The following is a 20,917-nucleotide window of genomic DNA, read 5'->3' on the forward strand; positions in this document are numbered from 1 at the left end:
CGGGCTGCGGTAGATCCCGGTGCGTGCAAACCCTGCCCTTGATGCAGGTGACCTCGGCCCACCCCGCTGGCGGGCTGTCTCCGGCCACGCAGCTCGCGGGGCCCTTTCATTGCCTTCCAGGATTCCCTGGCAGAGGCCCGCGGGCTCGGGTTACGTCCCCAGGGCCACCGCTGAGAAACCCGTGGCCTACTTCAGGGCCTTTGAAAATAGCCCCAGGCCTCTGGCCTGTGATAGGTTTTGGCAGAGCCTCAGCCTCTCTGTGGTTTCCTGCTGGGCTCTCGCCTAGGGTTCGGTGTCACCCGGACGGGCCGCCAGTGCAGCGACCAGCCCGGCTCACAAGGAAGGGCAGCTCGGGACCCATCATTCAAAGAAATGCAGGTTTTGCACCAGGTCATGAGGGAGTGGAAACGGGAGGGTAGCCTGCTTTTCAAAATAAACGCTGCCACTGAACTCCCTTCCGTGGGGCTTCTTAGCCGCTTGGCCTCCGCTGGGAGGGGCGGCCTGGCCATTCCACGGGGGTGTGAGTGGGTCCGTGGCTTACATTCAACTTTGGGAGGGAGCCGTAGGTGAAGGAGCCTCTCGATGAGAAGAGTTTGGCCACGTTCCTCCCTCCTGTCTCTGGGTCCTCCTGCCCTGCCCTGGGCTGGGTCGGGAGGCACACAGAGGCCTGACTTCAGGAAGCTGCGTCCTGAGGAGGCAGACGGAGCAGAAGGGGTGCTGGACCCTGGCCCGGGGCCCCTCGGGGGGCTGGGGGTGGGAGGCCAGGATGTGGTGGCAGGCGGGTGCCTCCCCGTGGCCACCGGCATTCTGGGTGCGGGCAGCAGCGTCTCTAAAGGATGCTGGGTGTCTGGGGTGGGGTCAGGAGTGCGGAGTGTGGTGGTGGTGGGAGGGGGGTAGAAGGAGCCAGGCAAGCAGCAGGCCCTGAAGGGCGTCATAGAGAGCCCGTGACATTCCCTCTGGAAGCCCCACACTCCTGTGACCCCTCAGCCTGAGCACCTCTCGAGACCCTTCGTGTGTAGACGTTGACCTCCCGTTTTGTCTCCCTGTGTTAGAGGTGCTCCTGGACCCCTGTCGGACGTGGTGCCCGGCCTCCACCTGCCAGGCCGTGTGCCAGCTCCAGGAGATGGGGCTGCAGACCCCTCAGCTGGTGCAGTGCAAGGCCTGTGCCATGGAATTCTGCTCCGCCTGCAAAGCCAGCTGGCACCCTGGCCAGGGCTGCCCGGAGACCATGCCCATCACCTTCCTTCCCGGAGAGACCAGGTACCCGCCGCGCAGCCACCGCGGGAGGCACGGGCCAAGGGCTGGGGCCGAGGAAGACGGGGGGCGCTCCTCCTTAGACGCGTCTCCGCAAGACGTGACGGCATCTGGATCAGTCTCTTCCTCTTGAGCCTCATTTAAACCCGGGTGGGTGGGTGGGTTGATTATTTTTGAGAGCTGATTATGCGTCAGGTACTGTGCAGAGCAGTGGCGCTGTAATGACGCACAGGAAACGGACCGCTCTCCGCCCATCCAGAAAGACGGACGTGTGGACGGCTTATTACTGTCACGGCTTCTAAGTCCTGTGGTACCTAAAGATTTCCCAGACTCCATTGTGTGGAGGGTGAGACCAGGGGGACGGGAACAGGAGCAAGAGGAGGCGCACGGTGGTTACCAATACCAGGGGAGGAGGTTTCCAGGTGCCCGAGAGCAAGGGGCGGCATCTCCCTAGAAGAGCGGGCGCGCAGGAAGCTGCGGGCAAGCACGACTGCGTGTCTGCCCTCCTGTGCCCTGGTCAGACCCCCAGGCCGCTGCCCGGGCGGACACCATCACTGTAGGTGCCTTGAAGTGGAGTAGCATGAATCCTAAGGAACTGGCAATATTCAGCCACTTTTGTCCCCTAAGGTCTGTAGCACAGATAGTTCCCCGAGATGGTGTCAGCCTTGCACCCGTTGAGGCCACGCTCCTGGTAGAGGGACTCCCACTGGCCACCCAAAAGTGCGGCCTCCAGCTGCTCCCCATTAGTCCCCACTAGCTACCAGCTGCTCCCCATTCCCCTCTCCCCATCCCACACCCCTGCTCTCACTCCCCACAGCTCCACCTGCACATATCCTCTTGGCATGCCTCGGGCCCTTCCTCCCATCTGCACATCCATTCCTGTGCCCACGTGCCCCTTCGCCACCCTCTTTCCCTGGAGGCTTCTTGCCCCCCTCGAAGACATGGCTCACATCCCCCCGTTATCCAGCTGCCCCGTTCCCAGGACAGGGCTAATGACCCCACCCTCTGTGCCGTCCCACTGCAGATCCTCTGCGTGGGTCACAGCACCAGCCATATGGTGCTTTTGCTCGTCTGTGTATGTGGCCGATTCCTCCACTAGTCTGAGCTCCCCTATCACGGCCCACGCTTGTCCGAACATTGTCACCCCAGATCTTGGCATCCGGCAGGCACTCGAATGCTAGAATGGATCACCTCCCTCATATTTAGGTTCTTAATGCTTCATGACTTTGCAAGAAGAAACACACTCCTGTACGGTCAGTGTCCACATTACTGAAGAGCTGAGTGTCCAGGGTGGGGGCCAGGTACAGAGGAAGCAGGTAGGGGTTCTCTCCTCACGACACATCCGAGTTACCTGTTTGAAAGAGAAGCTCCCTGGGAGTGAGTGAGTGAGTGGGTTCCTATGCTCTGTTACGGAAGACGATGAGCAGTGAGAGAGAGCCAGGGTCCCGTCCTGGGTGGGGTGGAGGCAGGCTCCAGCCATGATACCTCTTAAGCCTAAAGCGGAGGCTGGTGAGCGTTGGGAGCCTGATGACTTAGTATTTCTCCTCCTGAGATGTTCTGGTCTCATTTAGGTCATTGCAGAGGGCGGCAAGCATTGCACAGTCTACGTGTCTGTTAAATCATCTCATTGTATGCCCTGCAAAGAGCAGAAACACACAAAAATGAAAAACATCACATTGTGCAAACTAAAAAAAATTAAAAAAGCAACACAGGGAAAATTAAATCGAAATTCACCAGTCTCATTTTGGGGAAACCTAAAAATCCAAAGATCTCCTATAGAAATCTCTGGCTTCTCCAGCTGCACTGAGCCAGCCTCTATTCCCACCTGCTGATGGTCGCTGGAGCAGAGAAGCAGCCAGCTCTTGGGAAGGGGGTTGGTGCTTATTTTTAGTGTACTGTAGTCCTCTTGCATACTGGTCCTGAGGCTGGAGGCAGGTGGCGTTAGGAACCCAGGCTGCGCTCCACTGGTCCTTCGGCTCCATCTTCCCTGAAGCCATGTTCCCATCCACCGCCTGACCAGCTCCAATCACAATGACGCATGTCTGCCTCACGCAGATCGTGAGGAAGCTCTCGGAGACTCCTATCTACCTTCATAAATTTGAGTTCCTAGTGAGACTTGTCATTAATAGTAATCATACATGTAATTCAGATGCCAGGAAATGTTTGGAAACCACTGTCCGTACGATGTAAATTCCTGTGCATGCCACAACGCACCAGAACTTACGTAGTTTAACTCTTTCCCACTTTACAAAGTCTCTCTGAGAGATGGTCTTGGCTCTCTGCTGATATGCTGGCCCCGTTCATGGCATTTCCTTCAAAATGAGCTTATGAGTCACATGGGAAAATTAGTCTCATTACTCGAAGGTCACAACTAGCTTTCAAACCAAAATGATGTTATCTAACCCGATAGCCAACGTCAGTTACTGGATTTGGTGCCTTGTGACTTTTTGGCTCTTGGCAGAAATCATCTGGAGGGCCCAGCTCGAGATTGCGCAGAGCTGAGCTGTTTCCCTGGGCCCCCTGGAGGCACTTGCTTGTGACCGCCCTGGCTCATCCGGACTCACATTCTGTGCAGCCAGCTTGCCGTGTGGTTTGCCTCCACTTTAGAGGAGAATTGGAGCTAGAGACAGTGTTCCCTTTTCAGAGAGAGTATATCCACACGTGCCCCTTACGGCCAGGGTCTGTAGGTGTGTGTTCTGCGTGCAGGGAAACCCTTGCAGGCCTCACCACACCCTGAGTTGGATGCTGCCAGCCTCACTTCTAGCAGTGGGTCAGGACCCCAACTCTGCTGATGCCCGAGTGGCATGGCTGGGACTTGTCTCTAGACCCCGTGCTCCTCCCTGCAAGGACATCCCACCTCCTTCTAGCATGTCCTCACCGGTCACCTCCTGAACAGAACAGAACCACATTCTGCTGGAGCTCGTGCCTCACCGAGGAGGAGCCTCTCCTGGTTATCAGTTGGCTCATACGAGAGTCAAAACATTTTTTATTTATTTATTTATTTATTTATTTATTTATTTATTTATTTATAAGATTTTATTTATTTATTCATGAGAGACACACAGAGAGAGAGAGAGAGAGAGGCAGAGACACAGGCAGAGAGAGAAGCAGGCTTCATGCAGGGAGCCCAATGTGGGACTCGATCCTGGAACTCCGGGACCATGCTCTGGGCCGAAGGCAGATGCTCAACTGCTGAGTCACCCAGGCGTCCCTCAAAACACTTTTTAATTATTATATTTAATCATGATATATGATGCATGTGGAAGATCCTTCCGCCAAAATGCACTCCAAATGCTGGAAGTTGCTCCCTTGCCGTGGACGTGTGCCCATCCGTGCTTTAGGTTCTGGAGGGGCTGCTCACTCCAGCGGGAGATCACTCTTCTCCTGGAGACGTTGGACTGATGTAATGAGTTCAGGTAATACAGCAAAAGCGTTCCCATAGCCAGTGAGAACTTATAGCAGTTTACCATTTATTCCTCCCAATGATCCCAGGCATGTATTTTTTGAGCTTTCTTTTGATATTTAACAGCGTGGGATGAACATTCTTCCGGAATCCCACCAAAATGTCTATGTCATCTCTTCATTATCAGCATGAAATTATTGCTGTCATTTATCGGCCAGCTTCCCCCATGCCCGAGGCTGCACTGTACTCTCGTCACGCCTCGTCTTCAAGCATGCTCATACCGGGAGGGCTGAGGCCCAGCGTGGCTGCTGCACAGCCGTCTGCATAGGGCCGGCTCGGGACCCCGGGCTTACACCCTATCACACTAACCACCGTGAGCCTAACCAGACTTCTCAGGAAAGCGAATCTGTAAGGACAAGCCCAGTAGATCTAACTAATCAATGAGCACATAGTTGTAACATTTTTTTTTTTCTGAAAATAGTGAAGTGCTTAAAAGTTATCATTGATCCTTTGGAAAGTATATGTCCTTCATCTGAAGACGGACATAAAATATGAATATAATCCCATTATGCAGACACCTTCATTATAAACCTTTGCTGTATGTAAGTAATGTCTTTTGTCTACATATGCCTAAACTTTAATATATACTGATAATTGCTTCTTTTCCCTTAAATCCAGCTGGCTGACCCACAGGTTTTTGTTTTCTGTTTATTGTGGGTTTTTTTGGTTTTATTGGTGATTGTTTTTTGGAGTCTGTTTCATTGGTTTCAGTTTATGACATTTAATAACAAGCGGCCTCGGCCCCTCTAGTTGCGCCGACGCCTGCAGCCTAGCTGGTGCCGACAGCTCTCCCCTGGGCCACGCTGAGCCTAGCGCTGATGGAATCTCTCCCGCAGCTCTGCTTTCAAACTGGAGGAGGACGACGCACCCATCAAGCGCTGCCCCAAGTGCAAGGTCTATATCGAGCGGGACGAAGGCTGTGCCCAGATGATGTGTAAGAACTGCAAACACGCCTTCTGCTGGTACTGCCTCGAGTCTCTGGACGTGAGTACAGCCTTGAGCTTGGCTTGGAGGTTCAGACTTGGAGTGGGAAACACACCAGCCATTTCCTAAAGAGCTTAGAGAACGTGCCTAGGAAACAGAAATAACATTATCAGCTGTTTTTCTGTGCTTATGAAAATACTAATTCATCGAGTGCAGTGGTATCAGAAGTTCTGGGGAGCAAATGGTCAGCTCAGGCTTGGGATTCAGCCCAGGTGGACATGGTCTTAGGATCTTAGATTTTGTCCATGGGGATGATCTTAGCTCGATAGCTGTAACAGAACACCAGAGACAATGGGCATTTATTCCTCCCAGTTCTGGAGCCTTATTGCCCAAGATTAGGTGCCAGCAGATTCAGTTCTTGGCCCTTGGCCCCAATGCCAAGAGAGGCAAGAGAACCCTTTTTGGCTTACACATGGCTGCTTTCTCGCTATATCCTCATGAGGCAGAGAGAGAGAAACTAGTGTTTCTTCGTTGTATAAGAGCTTGCACCCATCTCATGACCTCATCTGAACCTCATCACCTCCCAAAGACCCTGCCTTTGGGTCCCATGGGGGATTCAGGCTTCAACATATGAATTTGGGGGGACGCAACCATGTAGTGCACAGCAGGGACTGTTAGTGGAATAAGAAGGATAAATAGAGGTAAGGGACTGGGAAATATGGTGGCGGCCACACGGTTACTTCCCTGACCCGTTGTTACCTTCAGGGCAGAAAAACACACTCTGTGCCATCTCGCAGAATGGAAGTTCCCAGCCTCGTATGGCCACTTTCTCCCAAGTGTCCGCTGTGCCCAGTGTTTCCCAAACACTCTATATGCCAGTGTTTCTACACATGCTGCATTCCCACTGGGAGCACCCGGCCCTCCCCTCCTGAAGCACCTGTTTTTTGTTGTTGTTGTTTTGTTTTTGTTTTTGTTTTTGTTTTTCTGGAACTTCCGGGTCAGATGTGAAGGATATTTCTTTTCAGTTCCATATTCTCCTTCCTCACCCGTATTAAGAGAATGGGCATCTTGCCAAAATGACACATTCTGACTTTAGTTTTAGAAGAGTTTATTTGTACATAGGGTTTTTTTTTTTATTATTATTTATTTGAAAGAGAGAACACGTGCAATGGGGATGGGCAGAGGGAGGGAGAGAATCGCAAGCCGGCTTCACACCCAGCACAGAGCCCAATGCTGGGCTCCATCTCATGACCCCGAGATCATGACCTGAGCCAAAACCAAGAGTTGGACGCTTAGCTGACTGAGCCATTCAGGCGCCCCTGTGCATAGGTTTTTAAAACTAAGTAGCAGAAATAATCATCTGTTAAAATCTTTGTGGTTAGTGACTATCATAGCAAATCGAGCCATGTGTCCTATGTATTTATATTTGTCTGTCTTGTGGAGCAAGGTTGACTGTGTCTGGCTTCTTCAGTAAATAGTATTAAGCCATTAAGATCTAACTAAATGGAGGGAGGGTTGCCACAGTTTCCTGCTTTACCTTGTGAGGAGCTCACTGGTCCACAGCCCACCCCTGCTTCCCTGACTCTGTGACCTCAGAGCCCTAGTCTGGGTAAGTGTCCCTCCCTGGGGCCACATCAGAGCAGTCAGCTCAGCTCCCGAGGGCCCAGAAAGGCCAGCTTCTCAGGGCTGCCAAGGTGAAGGAGATAAAGGGTCCCTGACAGTGGGCTGAGTGGAGTAACTTTGGAAGTCAGCCTGTCGTCCTCAGGACAAGTCTGCAGATTGTCGAGAAAGTAAATGCCTGTTTGAGGTGGAATCTTAAAGAGTCTGTAAGTTAAAGGCTGCCTTTAAAAAAATTAGATTGCTTCTTTTGGCTTGTTTTTCTGAGATGTTTATTGTTCTTTTATTAACTTAAAGGACTGGATGTGCAGTAGAATGCGTGTAGCTGCATGAGTCTTGGGAAGATATTACCCTTTTGGTGTCCTGGAGGCTTCATTTGCTTACCCAAGGCAAGCTTAATAAGTCAGTTTGGCAAGATTAATCTTTAGCTTAGATCCAGACAACTATGTTCTGTGATCTTGTGTGTTGAGAAGAGATGTTTAGAGGACTTCTGAGGCACTACGACGTCCTTAGGGCCTGGAAGTTTTCACATACATATACTACCTGGGTGTACAGTATATGTATAAATTTTATATATAAAGTTTTTTTTTTTTACTATTTATTTATTTATTTTATGATAGAGAGAGACGCAGAGACACAGGAGGAGGGAGAAGCAGGCTCCATGCCGGGAGCACAATGCGGGACTCGATCCCGGGACTCCAGGATCGTGCCCTGGGCCAAAGGCAGGCCCCAAACCACTGAGCCACCCAGGGATCCCAAGTTTTTCTTTCTTATGTGTGTAATTTTGTATTTTAACATATTCCCGTTGTGGGGAGGAAACTGATTTTTAAATTAGGATGTACCCAGGGACACCTTGGTGGCTCAGTGGTTGAGCATCTGCCTTTGGCTCAGGGCGTGACCCCGGGGTCCTGGGATCGAGTCCTGCATCGGGCTCCCTGCATGGAGCCTGCTTCTCCCTGTGCCTGTGTCTCTGCCTCTCCGTGTGTGTCTCTCATGAACAAATAAATAAAATCTTAAAAAAAACAAAACAAAACATCAATTAGGATGTATTTAGTGTTGGCCTGCAGTTTGCCAGTCCTTAAAACTTTTCCTGAAGGGAAGGAAGGGAGATGAGAGTTTCACTCCCTGTTAGCCAATCTTCTTGAAGAGTTTTGGGGAGAGGTATTGGCAGCCGGCTGACAGAGGTGTAGTTTCTGGGGTGACCCCCCCCCACGCTGCTCTGATGAAGCTACAGGAAAGGGTGCGGTCGTCGACTCTGCCTTGGTCCCCAGAGGAACGCCCCACGTGCCTGAGGTCTGAGGCCCGGGCCACCCTGGCTCTGCCCAAACTAAGGATGCGTGGCGCCACCCTGCTCTTTTCCTGAAAGCTCTCACCCCCTCTGGCCAAGCATTTCTTGTTTGTCTTTGTAAAGGAAGAGCTGCTGAGAAATGGCCCTGTGGCCCGAGAAAGCAGATTCTCAAGGAAAGGGAGTCTGCTCGCGGGTAACTTCTCGAGGACAATCACCGTGAGACACCGTGAGACAAGTGCGCGGTTGCGTGGCTGGAAGCCAGCAGTGCTTCTAAGACAGGAGAGGAGAGCGCTGCACTTGCCTCCCTCGCACACTTACAGTCAGGGAGTTACAGATCCTGCGAGGCGGCTTCCTTCCACTAGACGCCCTCTCCCCCTGTCTGCACCTGGCCCGGACCCTCACTTGGGGCGCCCGTCGCGCTCCCCGGCTTTCCCACTCCAGTGCCTCCTGGCCGCTGCCACACGGTCGATAGGGACACTTGCGCTTTCTTCCTTTTATTTTTCTGGGGCAGTAGATAGTAGTTCATATCTATTAAGTTCATCTGTTCAGTGCCCACACTGTGCAACTGGTCATACACACCCGCTTTATTTAATGCGTGCATTCTTCCTGTGCGAGTCAGAACGATTTCCTTTTTCAAGGGGAGTCCAGGAAGATTTAACAGCTTTTCCCAAAAGCACTGCAGGAGGAACGAACAAGCGTCCACTCTTTGATCTTTCAGTCTCTAAAAAGACAATAGATTCGGATCGCTCCATAGTTTCTGTGTCCAGCCCGGGGCTTAACGAGACTTCCCTGCACATCGTTAGGCAAGTGTTCCAGGTCACAGAGGTACACCTAGATTCCTGGCAGGTCCTGGGGGTCGTTCTGCCCAAAGCCTCCGACCACTAAACGTCACAGTGAAATCATCTGTATTTTGTAAAAGCGTCGCAGAGGGCTTTGGTCGGGTAAGAGGAAGGCACTATTTGAACGAGCTCCCGTTCTGTTCAGGAGGCACACCCTGAGCGTCTTGGCGCCCCTGGACTCCCTGGGGTGGCGGAGCCCTGGCGGGGATGCTGGGGATTGCCCTGCCCGTTTCTTCGGTTTGTGTTTCAGAAAACAAGCTCTTCAGCAGCAGCCTACGTTGCAAGGCTTTGTGACAGGCAGTCGGGGAAGACCAGACGTAGCCAGGAATTAGCTAATATCTCCATGTCTGGGTAAATGTCAGCGTAAAGGAAAGTGCAACTAAGAGTTCAAGGGGGGGGTGGTGACTGGGGGGCTCAGTCGATTAAACGACTGACTCTGCATTTCAGCTCAGGTCATGATCTCCAGGTTGTGGGAATGAGCCCCATGTGGGCGTCTGCTGGAGATTCCCTCTCCCTCTCCCTCTGCCCCTTCCCTGCTCTTGCTTGCTCTCTCTCTCTCTCTCTCATTTTCTTTCTAAATAAATAAAACCTTAAAAAAAAAGTTGAAGGAAGCAGGGGCTCACAGTGGACAGACGTCAGAAATCGCTTCGTAGGAGACGCGGCTCCGGCTAGAGGAGGCTTTCTGTTCGTTTGCACCTGGGCTTCCTTCCGCAGTCGAGGGCCCGGGCACAGGGGTGAGGCAGGCCGTGGCAGGCTGGGACTTCCAAGCCTCCACAAAGGCTTCCTTCTTGCCGCTGCCACGGAGAAGCCTGGGTGTCAGGACGTGCACTGTGCGCCCTGGCCCCGGCGGGAAGGCCCGTGGGACCAGCAGACTCCAGGCGGGCTCCGGTCTCGGAGAGCAGGCCTCGCTGACCGTGAGCCCCCAGGCTGGTCCAGCAGAGCTGATTGGAAGGGCCGGACGCCAGGCTGTATGTGCGGCCTTCCAGGCCTCCGGGAACAGTGACTTCCCGTCCTCTCGGGACATTGGGGCCTCTGCTTATTTATTTATTCCTTTCTCAGGAGGAGGCGGTTTAGGCCATCAGTTAAATGAGTAAACAGCCACTGGCCCCTCCTTTGTACTGGGTCTCGAGCTGTTTCTTTGTTCCACAGGGTCGGTGGGGGCAGTGAGGGGTTTGGGTGTGGGGGTCACGTGCTGAGCCAGGACGTAGTTAGCGACTGTCCTTGGCTGAGGGTCCAGCGCCAGGAACGGAGGGACGGCCTGGGGGCCGGCACGGGAGCCGAGAGGGCTGGGGGCGAGGCTCGGGCAGGAACAGGCCGCGTCCGGGAGGCCCAGCTCGCTTCGGGCGGTCCGCTCTGCCGGAGGAGCTGTAGGTGGCCCGTGGTCGCTGAGTAATGAGGCCGCTTTAGAGGCCGGAGCTGAGAGGAAGAAGCACTTCCCAGGTGAGAAGCCTGGCACCAGTGGAGGAGGATGAACCAGAGATGAAGGGATCACCGGGTGCAGGGGTGAGCCTGCCGGCCGGGCGGGCAAAAAGAGGATATGAAGACAGAAGCGCACCCGTGGCCTCAACACAGCCAGAGCCGGGAGCGGCTTGTGGGGGACCAGGAGCCCCCAACCCACCTGTTCACGAGCCCTGCATCACAGAGGCTCTTCCTGCAAGGGCGGGACCCTGGAATCTGGATCAGGGCGCCCCCGGCCGCGGCCCCTGGGGGTGCTGCAGGGAGGGTGGAGGCAGAGGGCCCGCCAGGCCGCCCAGTGCCCCCGGGCCGTGCCCTTCCTCCGGGCCACCCGCGCCCTCTCGTGTCCCTGCCTGCCTGGGGCCTGAGGAAACTCAGGAGCACCTGCCATTGACCCCGCTCTCTCTGTCTCTCCTTCCAGGATGATTTCCTCCTAATCCATTACGATAAAGGACCCTGCCGGAATAAGCTGGGCCATTCCAGGGCGTCCGTCATCTGGCATCGGACACAGGTAGGAGGTGGCTCGCCCAGACCCGGGGTCTTGGGGCGGGAGAGCCGCGCCCTGTGGAAAGGCGGAGCTGGGCAGCGTGGGTCATCCGGGACCCTCTAGCTCTCAGATTAAGCTGGTGGTGGCCCCGGCCCCGTGTCGTGGTGCGCGTGCCTCGTGTTGCACGTGCAGTTCCTTACCCTCGGGCTGGACAGCCCCCCGGACTCCCGGCGTTGGCGATGATCCCCCAGGGGGTGGGGGGATCCCTGCGTGGCCCTCAGTGAAGAGCTGCCGCTGGAGCCCTTGAGGTGCGCCAGCTAGTCTCAGGAAAAGGGGGGACGGAGGGAAGGGGGAGTCCCTGCCTGGCGGCGTCTGCGCAGCCTGTGGGGCTTCCCAACACACAGTGATTTGGGGCTGCGTGTAGTACAGCTGGGGCCCCTGGAGCGGGGGCTGGAGGTCCTCAGGGAATAGGACAGGTGCGTCCCTGTCCTGCGGGGACAGCGTGACGCGTGCTAGGGCTTTAGCGGGGTAGGTGATGGATGGCGCGGCCGGGAGGGCCAGCGCGGGGTACCCTTGGCCCGGTGCTGAGGGACGCTCGCCCTGGAAATGAGGCTTCCGGCTATTTGACCAGCAAAAATGGGTTTCTTTGGGAGCAGCTTAGGGGTGCGCCACGGGAGCAGCCAGGCCCGGCCAGCCCCAGGCAGGGCACTCTTTCATACAAGAAGGGGGGCCTTGGGGAGGCCGTGGAGACATCAGAGGCCCTGGGAGGACCAGGGAGCTGCGGGGTCCTGAACGAGCGCTCCTCAGGGCTGGGCTGCTCCAGGGAGTGGGGAGGAGGAGGCTGCCCTTCCCCCTGCAGGGGAGGCCCCGAGGCAGCTCCCCAAGTGCCAGCACCTGTCCCTACCTGCCCTGAGGACACAGGAGCTCAGCCTGCGGCCCCTGATGCCATCGTAATGAGGCTTCCTCTGAGTGATCTTCACAGTGATGGGGAGGAGCCAGCTGCGGGAGCGGGGGACAAAGCAGAGGGGACGGTCCAGGTGGGGCGGGCAGTCCAGGGGTGAGGGACAGTCCAGGAGGAGGGGGCACGGTCCAGGTAGGAGGAGATGGTCCAGGTAGGAGGGGATGGTCCAGGATCAGAGGGGGCAGTCCAGATAGAGGGAGGATGGTCCAGGTAGAGGGGGGACAGTCCAGGCAGATGGAGGACAGTCCAGGTCCAGGCAGGGGGGGGACTGTCCAGGAGGAGGGGGGATGGTCAGGCAGAGGGAGGATGGTCCAGGCGGAAGGGGGACGGTCAAGGTAGAGGGGGGATGGTCCAGGTGGGGGGGACAGTCCAGATAGATGGGGGATAGTCCAGGGGTGAGGGACAGTCCAGGTAGATGGGAGGATGGTCCAGGTAGGGGACAGTCCAGGAAGGGGAGGACAGTCCAGGTAGGAGGGGATGGTTCAGGGTGAGGGACAGTCCAGGCAGAAGGGGGATGGTCCAGGTAGGAGGAGACGGTCCAAATAGGAGGGGATGGTCCAGGAGGAGGGGGGACGGTCCAGGTAGAGGGAGGACAGTCCAGGTGGAAGGGGGACGGTCAAGGTAGGGGGGGGACAGTCCAGGAGGATGGGGAATGTTCAGGCAGAGGGAGGACGGTCTAGGAGGAGGGAGGACAGTCCAGGTCCAGGTAAAGGGGGGGACAGTCCAGGCGGAGAGGGGATGGTCCAGGCAGAGGGAGGATGGTCCAGGTAGAGGAGGGATGGTCCAGGTAGAGAGAAGAGTTCAAACTGCGGGAACGGCAAGGGTTGATGGGTAGAGCCCTGGTGTGAAGGCCCGAGGGCCCGCAGCAGGGGTGAGGCCCAGTGGTCGCCGATGGTGTCAGAAGAGAGTCCCCAGAACCCCAGAAGCTTGACAGCCCCCGCCCACTGTCAGGGTCACACCACCTGTGCCTCCCGCCGAGGCAGGTGTGCAGCCCAGCTGGGGACGAGGAGCATCCAGGGCTGACGCATCCAGGGCTGACGACTCCCCCTGTGAGCGCTGACTCCCCCACGGCCGCCCAAGCGGAGCCGACGAGGCGCAGAGTGGGGCTGAGGAGGCCTTCCTGCAGGGGCCCTGGGTGGACGGCCTTGGGGTGGCGGGCTGTGCGTCCCAGGAGTGACCCTCCGCCGGGGGCGGGGGTGGCGGGGGGAGCAGCGGACGGTGCGTCAGCACGGAGCCCCGGGTGCCTTCCAGGACAGCGGTCTAAGGGAGCCGAGCTGGACTGGACCGAGGGGCTGGCTGCCTGGTCCTCAACCCCAAACAGCATTGAGTCCTGCAGCTTACGGGGTGCCTGGGTGGGAAGGGGTGTGGATGGCCGGGCGCCAAAGGCTGTTGTGGACCTGGTGCAGGCCACGGAGCTCACCAGGTCTAGAGAGCTGTGGAAGCATCCTCCTCCCCTCCCCTCCCCCTCTTCCTCCCTCACTCCCTCCTCCCCCTCCCCTTCCTCCTCTCTTTCCCCCTTCTCCCACTCCTCCTCCCCTCCTCATCTTCCCCCTCCCTCCCTCTCCTTCTCCTTTTCCTCTCTCCCCCCTCCCCCCTTTTCCTCCTCCCTCTGGTCCTCCCTCCTTCGCCCCCTCCCCCTCTTCCCCCTCCTCCTCCTCTTCCCCCTTCTTCCCCCCTTCCTCCCCCCTCCTCCTCCCCCTCCTCCTCCTGGGGAGCACCTCCAGCCTCAGGGATCACCCCGCACCTCCCCGGGACCCTGCTGGTCTGCCTCTGAAGCCTGCAGAGGACTCGGTCCGTGGCCTCCTGGCTTCAGGTGCAGGCCGACCATCCGTGGTGTCTCTTGGCTCGCAGGTGCTTCCCTGGGCGAGGCCACCTGTCCTCTGCGCAGCTGTCACTGTGGCCAAATTTCCCTTTCAATAAGGACACCCACTGTGTAGGACGAGGGCCCACGCTGATGACCTCACTTGAACACGGTGACCTCTGCAAAGAGCCTATTTCTAAGCAAGGTCCCATCCTGCAGTCCTGGGGCCAGGACTCCACAGGTAGCTCGTCGGGGGGTCGTGGTTCTACCCCTGGCGATACCCACACCCTCACCCCGTGCAGTAGAGGGGCCTGGAGCGAGGCCGCCGTCCTCCTGTGCCCCTTTCCCCCCACGTCTTCGGGGATGGCCGGGCATGGATCTGCGTGGTGGAAGCTGTCGGCGCCTGTGCGGGGCCATTGGACCAGAGCCGGCGAGGACTCTGGGATCCCGTCGTTCCACTCTGGCCTTTTCTGTGCAGGGAATGGGTAGCAGCCAAGGGAAGGCGGCTTTGCCCAAGGGGGTACCCCGGCTGCGTATACAACCTCCCCAAATGCATCAGCCTCACGTCCTCGTGTTGACGTCATTCACGAGCCTGTGCGTGAACAAGGCGCCACGCGGCCCGAGCTGGGGCGGAGGTGCCCTGGGTGTCGTGGGGAGGTGGACACGCTGCGGGCCGGTGCCCCTGCTGGAGCTCCTTCCCGTGTCTCTGCACGCGGCCTGAGCTTCCCAACCACGGCGCCGCTGGTGGCAAGCGTGAGCTCCCCGGGGGAGCGCCAGGGCCAGGTGGAGACCGGCCCCGTCCCCCCCAGCCTGGCAGTCACCCCCTGGCCCTGTGCCTGATTCAGGCGAGAAGTCGCATGTCCCTGGGCCATCCAGGGCGGCCCTGAGTTCCTGGTAATAGGCATCAACAGAATCGAGAAAGTCCCTTGAGAAATGCAGAAACCAGGACCCGAGGGTCCTTGCTCGGGGAGGAGCCTGGCACAGCTTCCCGCCCGCTCCTTTAGCTTCTGAGCGCCAGCCATGAGGCCCCAAGCCCCCCGAGGCCCTGATGGCAGGGCCCAGCAGGAGGAGGGGACAGGCACGCACGGCGGCGCGCGCTCACCCAGGCACCTGCTTCTGTGGGGCGAGCCGCTCCCCGGAGGTGCAGGGTCAGAGGTTAGAGCAGCGGAGGCTGCCCACGCATTAGTGTTAGTTAGATTTGGGCAAAACAGTAAAATAGGAGCGGACCAGCATCAAAAGGACAGTGAGGATAGTGAGGAAACCAGCCGAGTGCGGAGTGTGACACGGTGGGAGCCGAAGCCTATGGCCCGGGACTTGCTGAGGGACCCTGTGTGCCCTGCGGAGCCGGATGGGAGCAGACGTTCGTGTAGACCCCGTGGGCGGCTGTGCTAAGCCTTCAGCGTTGACAGTGGGGACCCCCTGCCCCCCGCAGGCTGCACGGTCCCCTCAGCTTGAAGGCACTCCTGCCCTAGGGGCTCGTCCTCAGCATGAGCCTCGGCCGGACAGGACCCTGAGACTGGCCCCATGTCCCGTATGCATCTGCTGCCTTTGGATCAGAGGGGGCGTCCCCGTCCCCGTCTCCTTTGGATGGGCTCCTGCTTGGACGTGGCTTCTCCGCTGGCTTGTTGCTGATCCTGGGACAGGAGTCACACTTTGTGTTTAGGGCAAAGCCTCGAATGCAGAAATGCGGGTTTTACTCTCCCTCATCAGTTCCTGCCTCAAGTGTCTGGCGAGTGCATGGGAAGCGCCCGGGGTGGGGGTGGATAGATGCCCCGACTGCCCAGCACTGGCCCTGGGCCTGCCGTCCTGCCGGGCTCTTCCCGCCTCCTCAGGCCCCTGCGTCCTCCCGGTCTCTGTGTCCTAGCTCGCTGCTCGAGATGCGGCCCCGTTGTCCACAGCCAGGTTCAGGGCCATGTCCTCCGTGAACCCTCCTGCTCCCGCCTGTCCCCAGAGCCCCCGTCCTGTACCCCGGGCTCTGCGGGCTTCTTGCAGCTCCGATGCCTTGCTGCGACTGCCTCCCGTCCTCCCCTCTGAACCCATGTCTTATCTGGAGACAGACTGTCCTCGGTACCAGGGCCTGCTGGTCGTCGTGACCCCTACGGCCCTGGTCCCCTGCCTGAGCCAGAAACGTGGAGGGAAGCAGGAGCGATGGCCTTGGCTGCCGTTTGACCTGGTCACAGCCCCCGTCCCCCCTCAAGGCCGGCAGTCGGCACGGACCTGTGTCCCCTGTGTCCTTGCTCCCGCAGCTACTGTCTCCTTCGGGGGCTTCAGGAAGGAAAGGGCCTGTCTGGCCGGGAATCCCATGGGAGCCACTTGCGTCCAGGGGAGGTGCCCCCAGGGGGAGCCGGGCGGGTGGGGACAGGGAGCTGGTTTGGTTGGTGTAGTGGGGAGCGATGTTGGCATCCCCTCTCCAGGGGACACAGAAAGGCTCCTGATGAGAGGAGTGCGCCCCGACCTGCAGCGGTGGTGTTGGAGGAAGCCGGGGGCAGTGTTGGTGTGACCGAGAGTGACCGGCGACAACATACGGGGCTTCGAGTGCCGCCGACCCTGCCCAGGGCACTCTGGCATCACGCAGGCTCGTATCTGCCGTCAGAAGTGAGGACCTCCGGGCCCTCCCTGCTCTGCGGCCCCTCACAGCCCCCCACCCCGTCCCTGCTCTGCGCCGCTGCCCGGCTGACCAGCCACCCCCCACCCTCACCCCCTGCAGCCCCGGGAGGGAAGCCCCGGGACCAGCGATCAAGCACGTTTCGGGAGCTCCTAGGATTGCAGGGCAGCGTGAGGTGTTGGCAGCACAGGAGTATTTCCTGTTGACTGTTCAGGCCGGGAGATTCGAGAAGAACTGCAGAAAGAGGGGAACTAAATATGACCAAGTCTGAAACGGGAGCCTGCAGGGGAGGCTTTCGTGGAGTAGGGGCCAGAGGCCCAGGATGTGACCCCGGGGGGGACAGGACCGGGGTGTCTGCATGATAGGGAGCTGGAGTGGGGTGGCGGTCAGGCCCGGAGAAGACCCCGATGTCGTGCTTCGACTTAAACCTGCGGCGCTAGGGAGCCACAGCAGGTGTCAGAGCAGCCGAGCGGAAAGCACAGACGGGACTCGTGCTGACGTCCCTGGTCCCCCCCAGGGTCCCACCCCAGCCCCTCCTTCCGTCCCCCCCATCACCTGCTCAGGCCATAGCACTTCTCAGCAGTGGCTGTGGAGTCCTGCTTGACGGAAACCCATGGTAGGAACACATGGTGCCCTCTCACCTGTAAAATACCCACGTGCACCCACATGTGTCTTCCCTGCTTGATGTGTTCGGTCCTATTTACTCAAGTTCTGGTCTCTTTTAATTTACTTATTCATGAGAGACACAGAGAGGCAGAGACACAGGCAAAGGGAGAAGCAGGCTCCCCGCAGGGAGCCTGATGTGGGACTCGATCCCGAGGCTCCAGGATTGTGCCCCGGGCCGGAGGCAGACGCTCAGCCCCTGAGCCCCCCAGGCATCCCTCACATTCAGGTGTTGCCCCCATACGGCTCCCCTGTCCCACAGAAGGGCCAGACACCCTGTGACACTGACGGCGGCCTTGCTTGGAGCTTCTGGCCGGTGTCGGCTTCGTCAGCTCCTTGGGGAGATGCTGCGTCTGCCCCTCCGGGCCTCGCCCACTGCAGGCCTTAGCGGCACTCAGGACGCGTCCCCGAACTCAGTGTCCCCATAGCTCCCCGTTTTTAGGGGTTGCCATCGATCGCCTGGTGTAACTATGGGCTTGACAAAGCTCCCGCTCCTTAGCTCTCGCGCTGTTAGGTACAGAGTCCGTGAGAGCGTCTCCGTGGGCTGCCTCGGGGTTATCGCAGCTGCTCCCAATATCTTTAGGGGAGGAAAGCTATCATATGCCAAATACAGTTTACCCAGAGCCCTGCCCGGTGGAGCGTTGGGACGAGGGGCTGTGGACAGAAAAGATGAATCTCTGCCACGTAAAGGTCCTACACGATTCCATTTTGCCCCAAGAGATGTTATTTATTTATTTATTTATTCATTCATTCATTCATTCATTCTTTGATTCCACACAAGTCTTCTGCTGGAACTTTTGCAGCAAAAGTCCTGGTGCTTTTGCAAACCAGGATGGGGCGGTAGCAGGTGGCTGGGAAGGAGAAGGCGTCCGACATCCCATCGCGGTGAGCTGCAGAGTCCTGGATGCTCACAGCCGTGCCCTTCCATCTGTTCCCCGCTCGTCCCTTTGCACGCGGTGGCTGCGAACCCTTTGCCCCGTTTCCAGAGCCGGCCCACAGGTGGGCCATCGGATGTCAGAGGCGGACGACGGCGCCTTTCCTCTCCTCTAGATGGATCTCTTTCCTTAGGACGCCAGCGCCAGACAGGAGACGGGCTTCTCTGCACCGGCTCCCCCTTGTCTTCCGAGCAGGGAATCCTCAGGCCCACCTCAGGGTGAAGGGAGAGCCCACGTGTAGCCAGGGGACGGCACCGAGGGTGGCCGCCTGCACCGTCCGTGTCACGCACGGGAGACGCCCGCCGGGCCCAGGCTGAGGGCGGGAGTCCGTTGCACAGACACTCGTGTCCTGGAGGCCTCGTGCACGGAGCTGTCCTGAGGGTCATTTGCACAGGGCTCAGTGAAATAGGCACGAGGTGTCGCTTGTGCATAATCAGCACACCCAGTCCCACTCCACTGCCTTAAATAGATTCCGAGATGGGTTTTTGGCCCCAGATTTTGCACTGGTGAAATAACACTGGTGTGGACTATAATCTAGGGATCAAAACGACTCATTAATGTGTTGATAGCGATTGTGGCCCGGCGATAGAGGGGCCTGCTTAGGCGCCCCCGTCCCTCCTGTACTGTGTGGTCCCTCCCCAGCCCATGCAGCCCCCTTGGCTCCCAGCAGCCCTGTGTGTATGTCCCGTGGACTTATGAGCAGACCTTAGACTTTCCCTTGAGATCCTGTCCTCCTCTTCATCCCCCTGATTTCGGGAAGTGCCTCTCCAGCCTCCCTGTGGCTCAGACAAAAGGCCTGGCTTACTCTCCTTTCTGTGCCCTGAACCCCACTCCCCAGCTCGCTCCCCTTCCTGCCGCCCCTCAGGCAGCACCCCAGCCGGTGCTCCTGCAGATGGGTGCTCCTGCAGATGCCTCGGTTTGCCTGGCCAGGCTGGGCCCCCTCCCCGTGGCACTCGCTGCCCATCCTGCAGGCACCTTGCCTTCTGGGTCCCCAGAGCCCTCGGGGTGTGGAGGCGGAATGTGGGTGCCCCGGAGCCCTCTGGGGCCAGGAGAGGAATAGAGGGAATTGAGGGGAGGCCCATGTAGACGACGTGGGCAGCCAGTCAGGGGCCACCCAGAACCAGCACCAGGGGATCCGAGTCCAGGGCAGTGGGGCTGCTGGGTGACTGTGTCCTTATAGGAAGAGATTAGGACAGAGGCAAGCCCAGAGGGACAGCCGTGCGAGGCTGCAGGAGAAGGTGTACCTCTGCAAGCTGAGGACCGGCCCTACCTGCACCTTGGTCTCAGACCTGTCACCCGCGAGGACTGGGAAGAGACAGCTGTCCGGTGTTTGGGCCCGTCTGCAGTGCCTGGTTATGCAGCCCGAGCCGCCGGGGCTCCCGAGATGGCCTTGTCTCCTGCACGCACCTGGCGGGACGGCTTAATTCTGTTGCTTCCCCAGCCTGTGCTCCCTCCCTGGGATGCACGCACTCGTTTGAACATCTGTGTGCCGATGGCCCTGGAACCTGCTGGCTTCTCCCCGGAGCTCTAGATTCACGTACCCACTGCCTCATGGATATCTTCACGCGGGCGCCCACGGGTCTCTCAAGCTCCAAATGTCCAAATGGAAGTCATCGTTCTTGCCTCATTACCAAGGTGGCACGTCCACCCCCTCAAGCCAAACCCGAGGGCAGGGCTCCCGGGTCCCTGCGAGTCTTGCTGATTTGCTCCAGAACCTCCTCCTGACCTGTGCCTCTTCTGCACATCGACCTCCTCCCGCCCACCTGCCTGGTCTGCTGTGAGCCCTTGAGTGGCTGCAATTATCTCTCCCGGATGCCTCAGCCCATCTGCAGCGAGCTCACACCTGCGGGACCTGCTGCCTCCCCAGGGAAGCCGCCTTGAGCTCCCTGGCACCAGTTTTCCGCATCTCCCATCCATATCTGTGCAGTTTTGGCCCCCTTTGTTGTTTCTGGCATCTGCCTGCCCTCCCACCAGGACCCGTTCTTTCATGAGTTCAGAACAGCAAATTAAGCAGAGAAAAGAGGGGCTGTTACCAAAGGTGGGCAGGAGAGAGGCGGGAGCTGTCACCTGGTGGACGTCAGTGTAGACTCCGCTCGCTGCTGGCGCTCCTGCCTCCTGGAATCTCTGGCCTCCAGCGGTGTGATAGCCGGTATTTCACAGCTGGCTCCCGGGCAGGCGGTGGCCCAGTCTCCCGTGTTGCTGTGTCAGCTGCTTCCTGGGGTGTAAACACCCCCTTGGGGCTATTTCAAGCTGCCACTGAGATGTCACCGAAGGAGGCATTGGGACAAGACTTGCAAACGACACAGCCCTCGGTCCCTCACCTGTCCCTGTCCAGGCCTCTGCTGCATCTCTTGTGTGCTCCGCAGGCCTCGAGGCCATGTGCAAATGCCAAGTGCCAGTGTCATGCATTCACCCTGCTGTGTCTTTGATTTTGGCTTGTTGTCCCCCAGCCCTGGAGTACGGTGTGTAGAACCCTCTGGAAGGGAGGATTTGGAAGGTGCCCGTTTCTATCCAGCTGGTTCGTCTCCTGAACATCTGTTGCACGTTTACTATGGGAGACACGGTGGGCTGTGCGTGGCCACAGAACCCGCGCTCTACTCTGAAGCTGCGGTGTGAGCTCAGCCT

General features: G+C 58.2%; 1 protein-coding gene across 2 annotated transcripts in view; it reads left to right on the forward strand.

Annotated features, from left to right (window-relative positions):
• Window positions 1-20,917, forward strand: part of RNF144A (ring finger protein 144A) — a 115,701-nt gene that overhangs the window by 88,454 nt on the left and 6,330 nt on the right. Inside the window, exons 6-9 of one of the 2 annotated variants that reach the window (XM_038560700.1) lie at window positions 1,053-1,260; window positions 5,554-5,701; window positions 11,262-11,351; window positions 14,140-14,223. In XM_038560700.1, coding sequence (XP_038416628.1) covers window positions 1,053-1,260; window positions 5,554-5,701; window positions 11,262-11,351; window positions 14,140-14,208 — 515 coding nt within the window. In that variant the 3' untranslated portion in view covers window positions 14,209-14,223. Of the gene's footprint in view, window positions 1-1,052; window positions 1,261-5,553; window positions 5,702-11,261; window positions 11,352-14,139; window positions 14,224-20,917 lie in introns of those variants that run through there. The other variant, XM_038560699.1, reaches the window with a different exon arrangement.

This window comes from Canis lupus, chromosome 17 (genome assembly GCF_011100685.1).
Source record: "Canis lupus familiaris isolate Mischka breed German Shepherd chromosome 17, alternate assembly UU_Cfam_GSD_1.0, whole genome shotgun sequence".
In the NCBI taxonomy this organism is placed as follows: domain Eukaryota; kingdom Metazoa; phylum Chordata; class Mammalia; order Carnivora; family Canidae; genus Canis; species Canis lupus.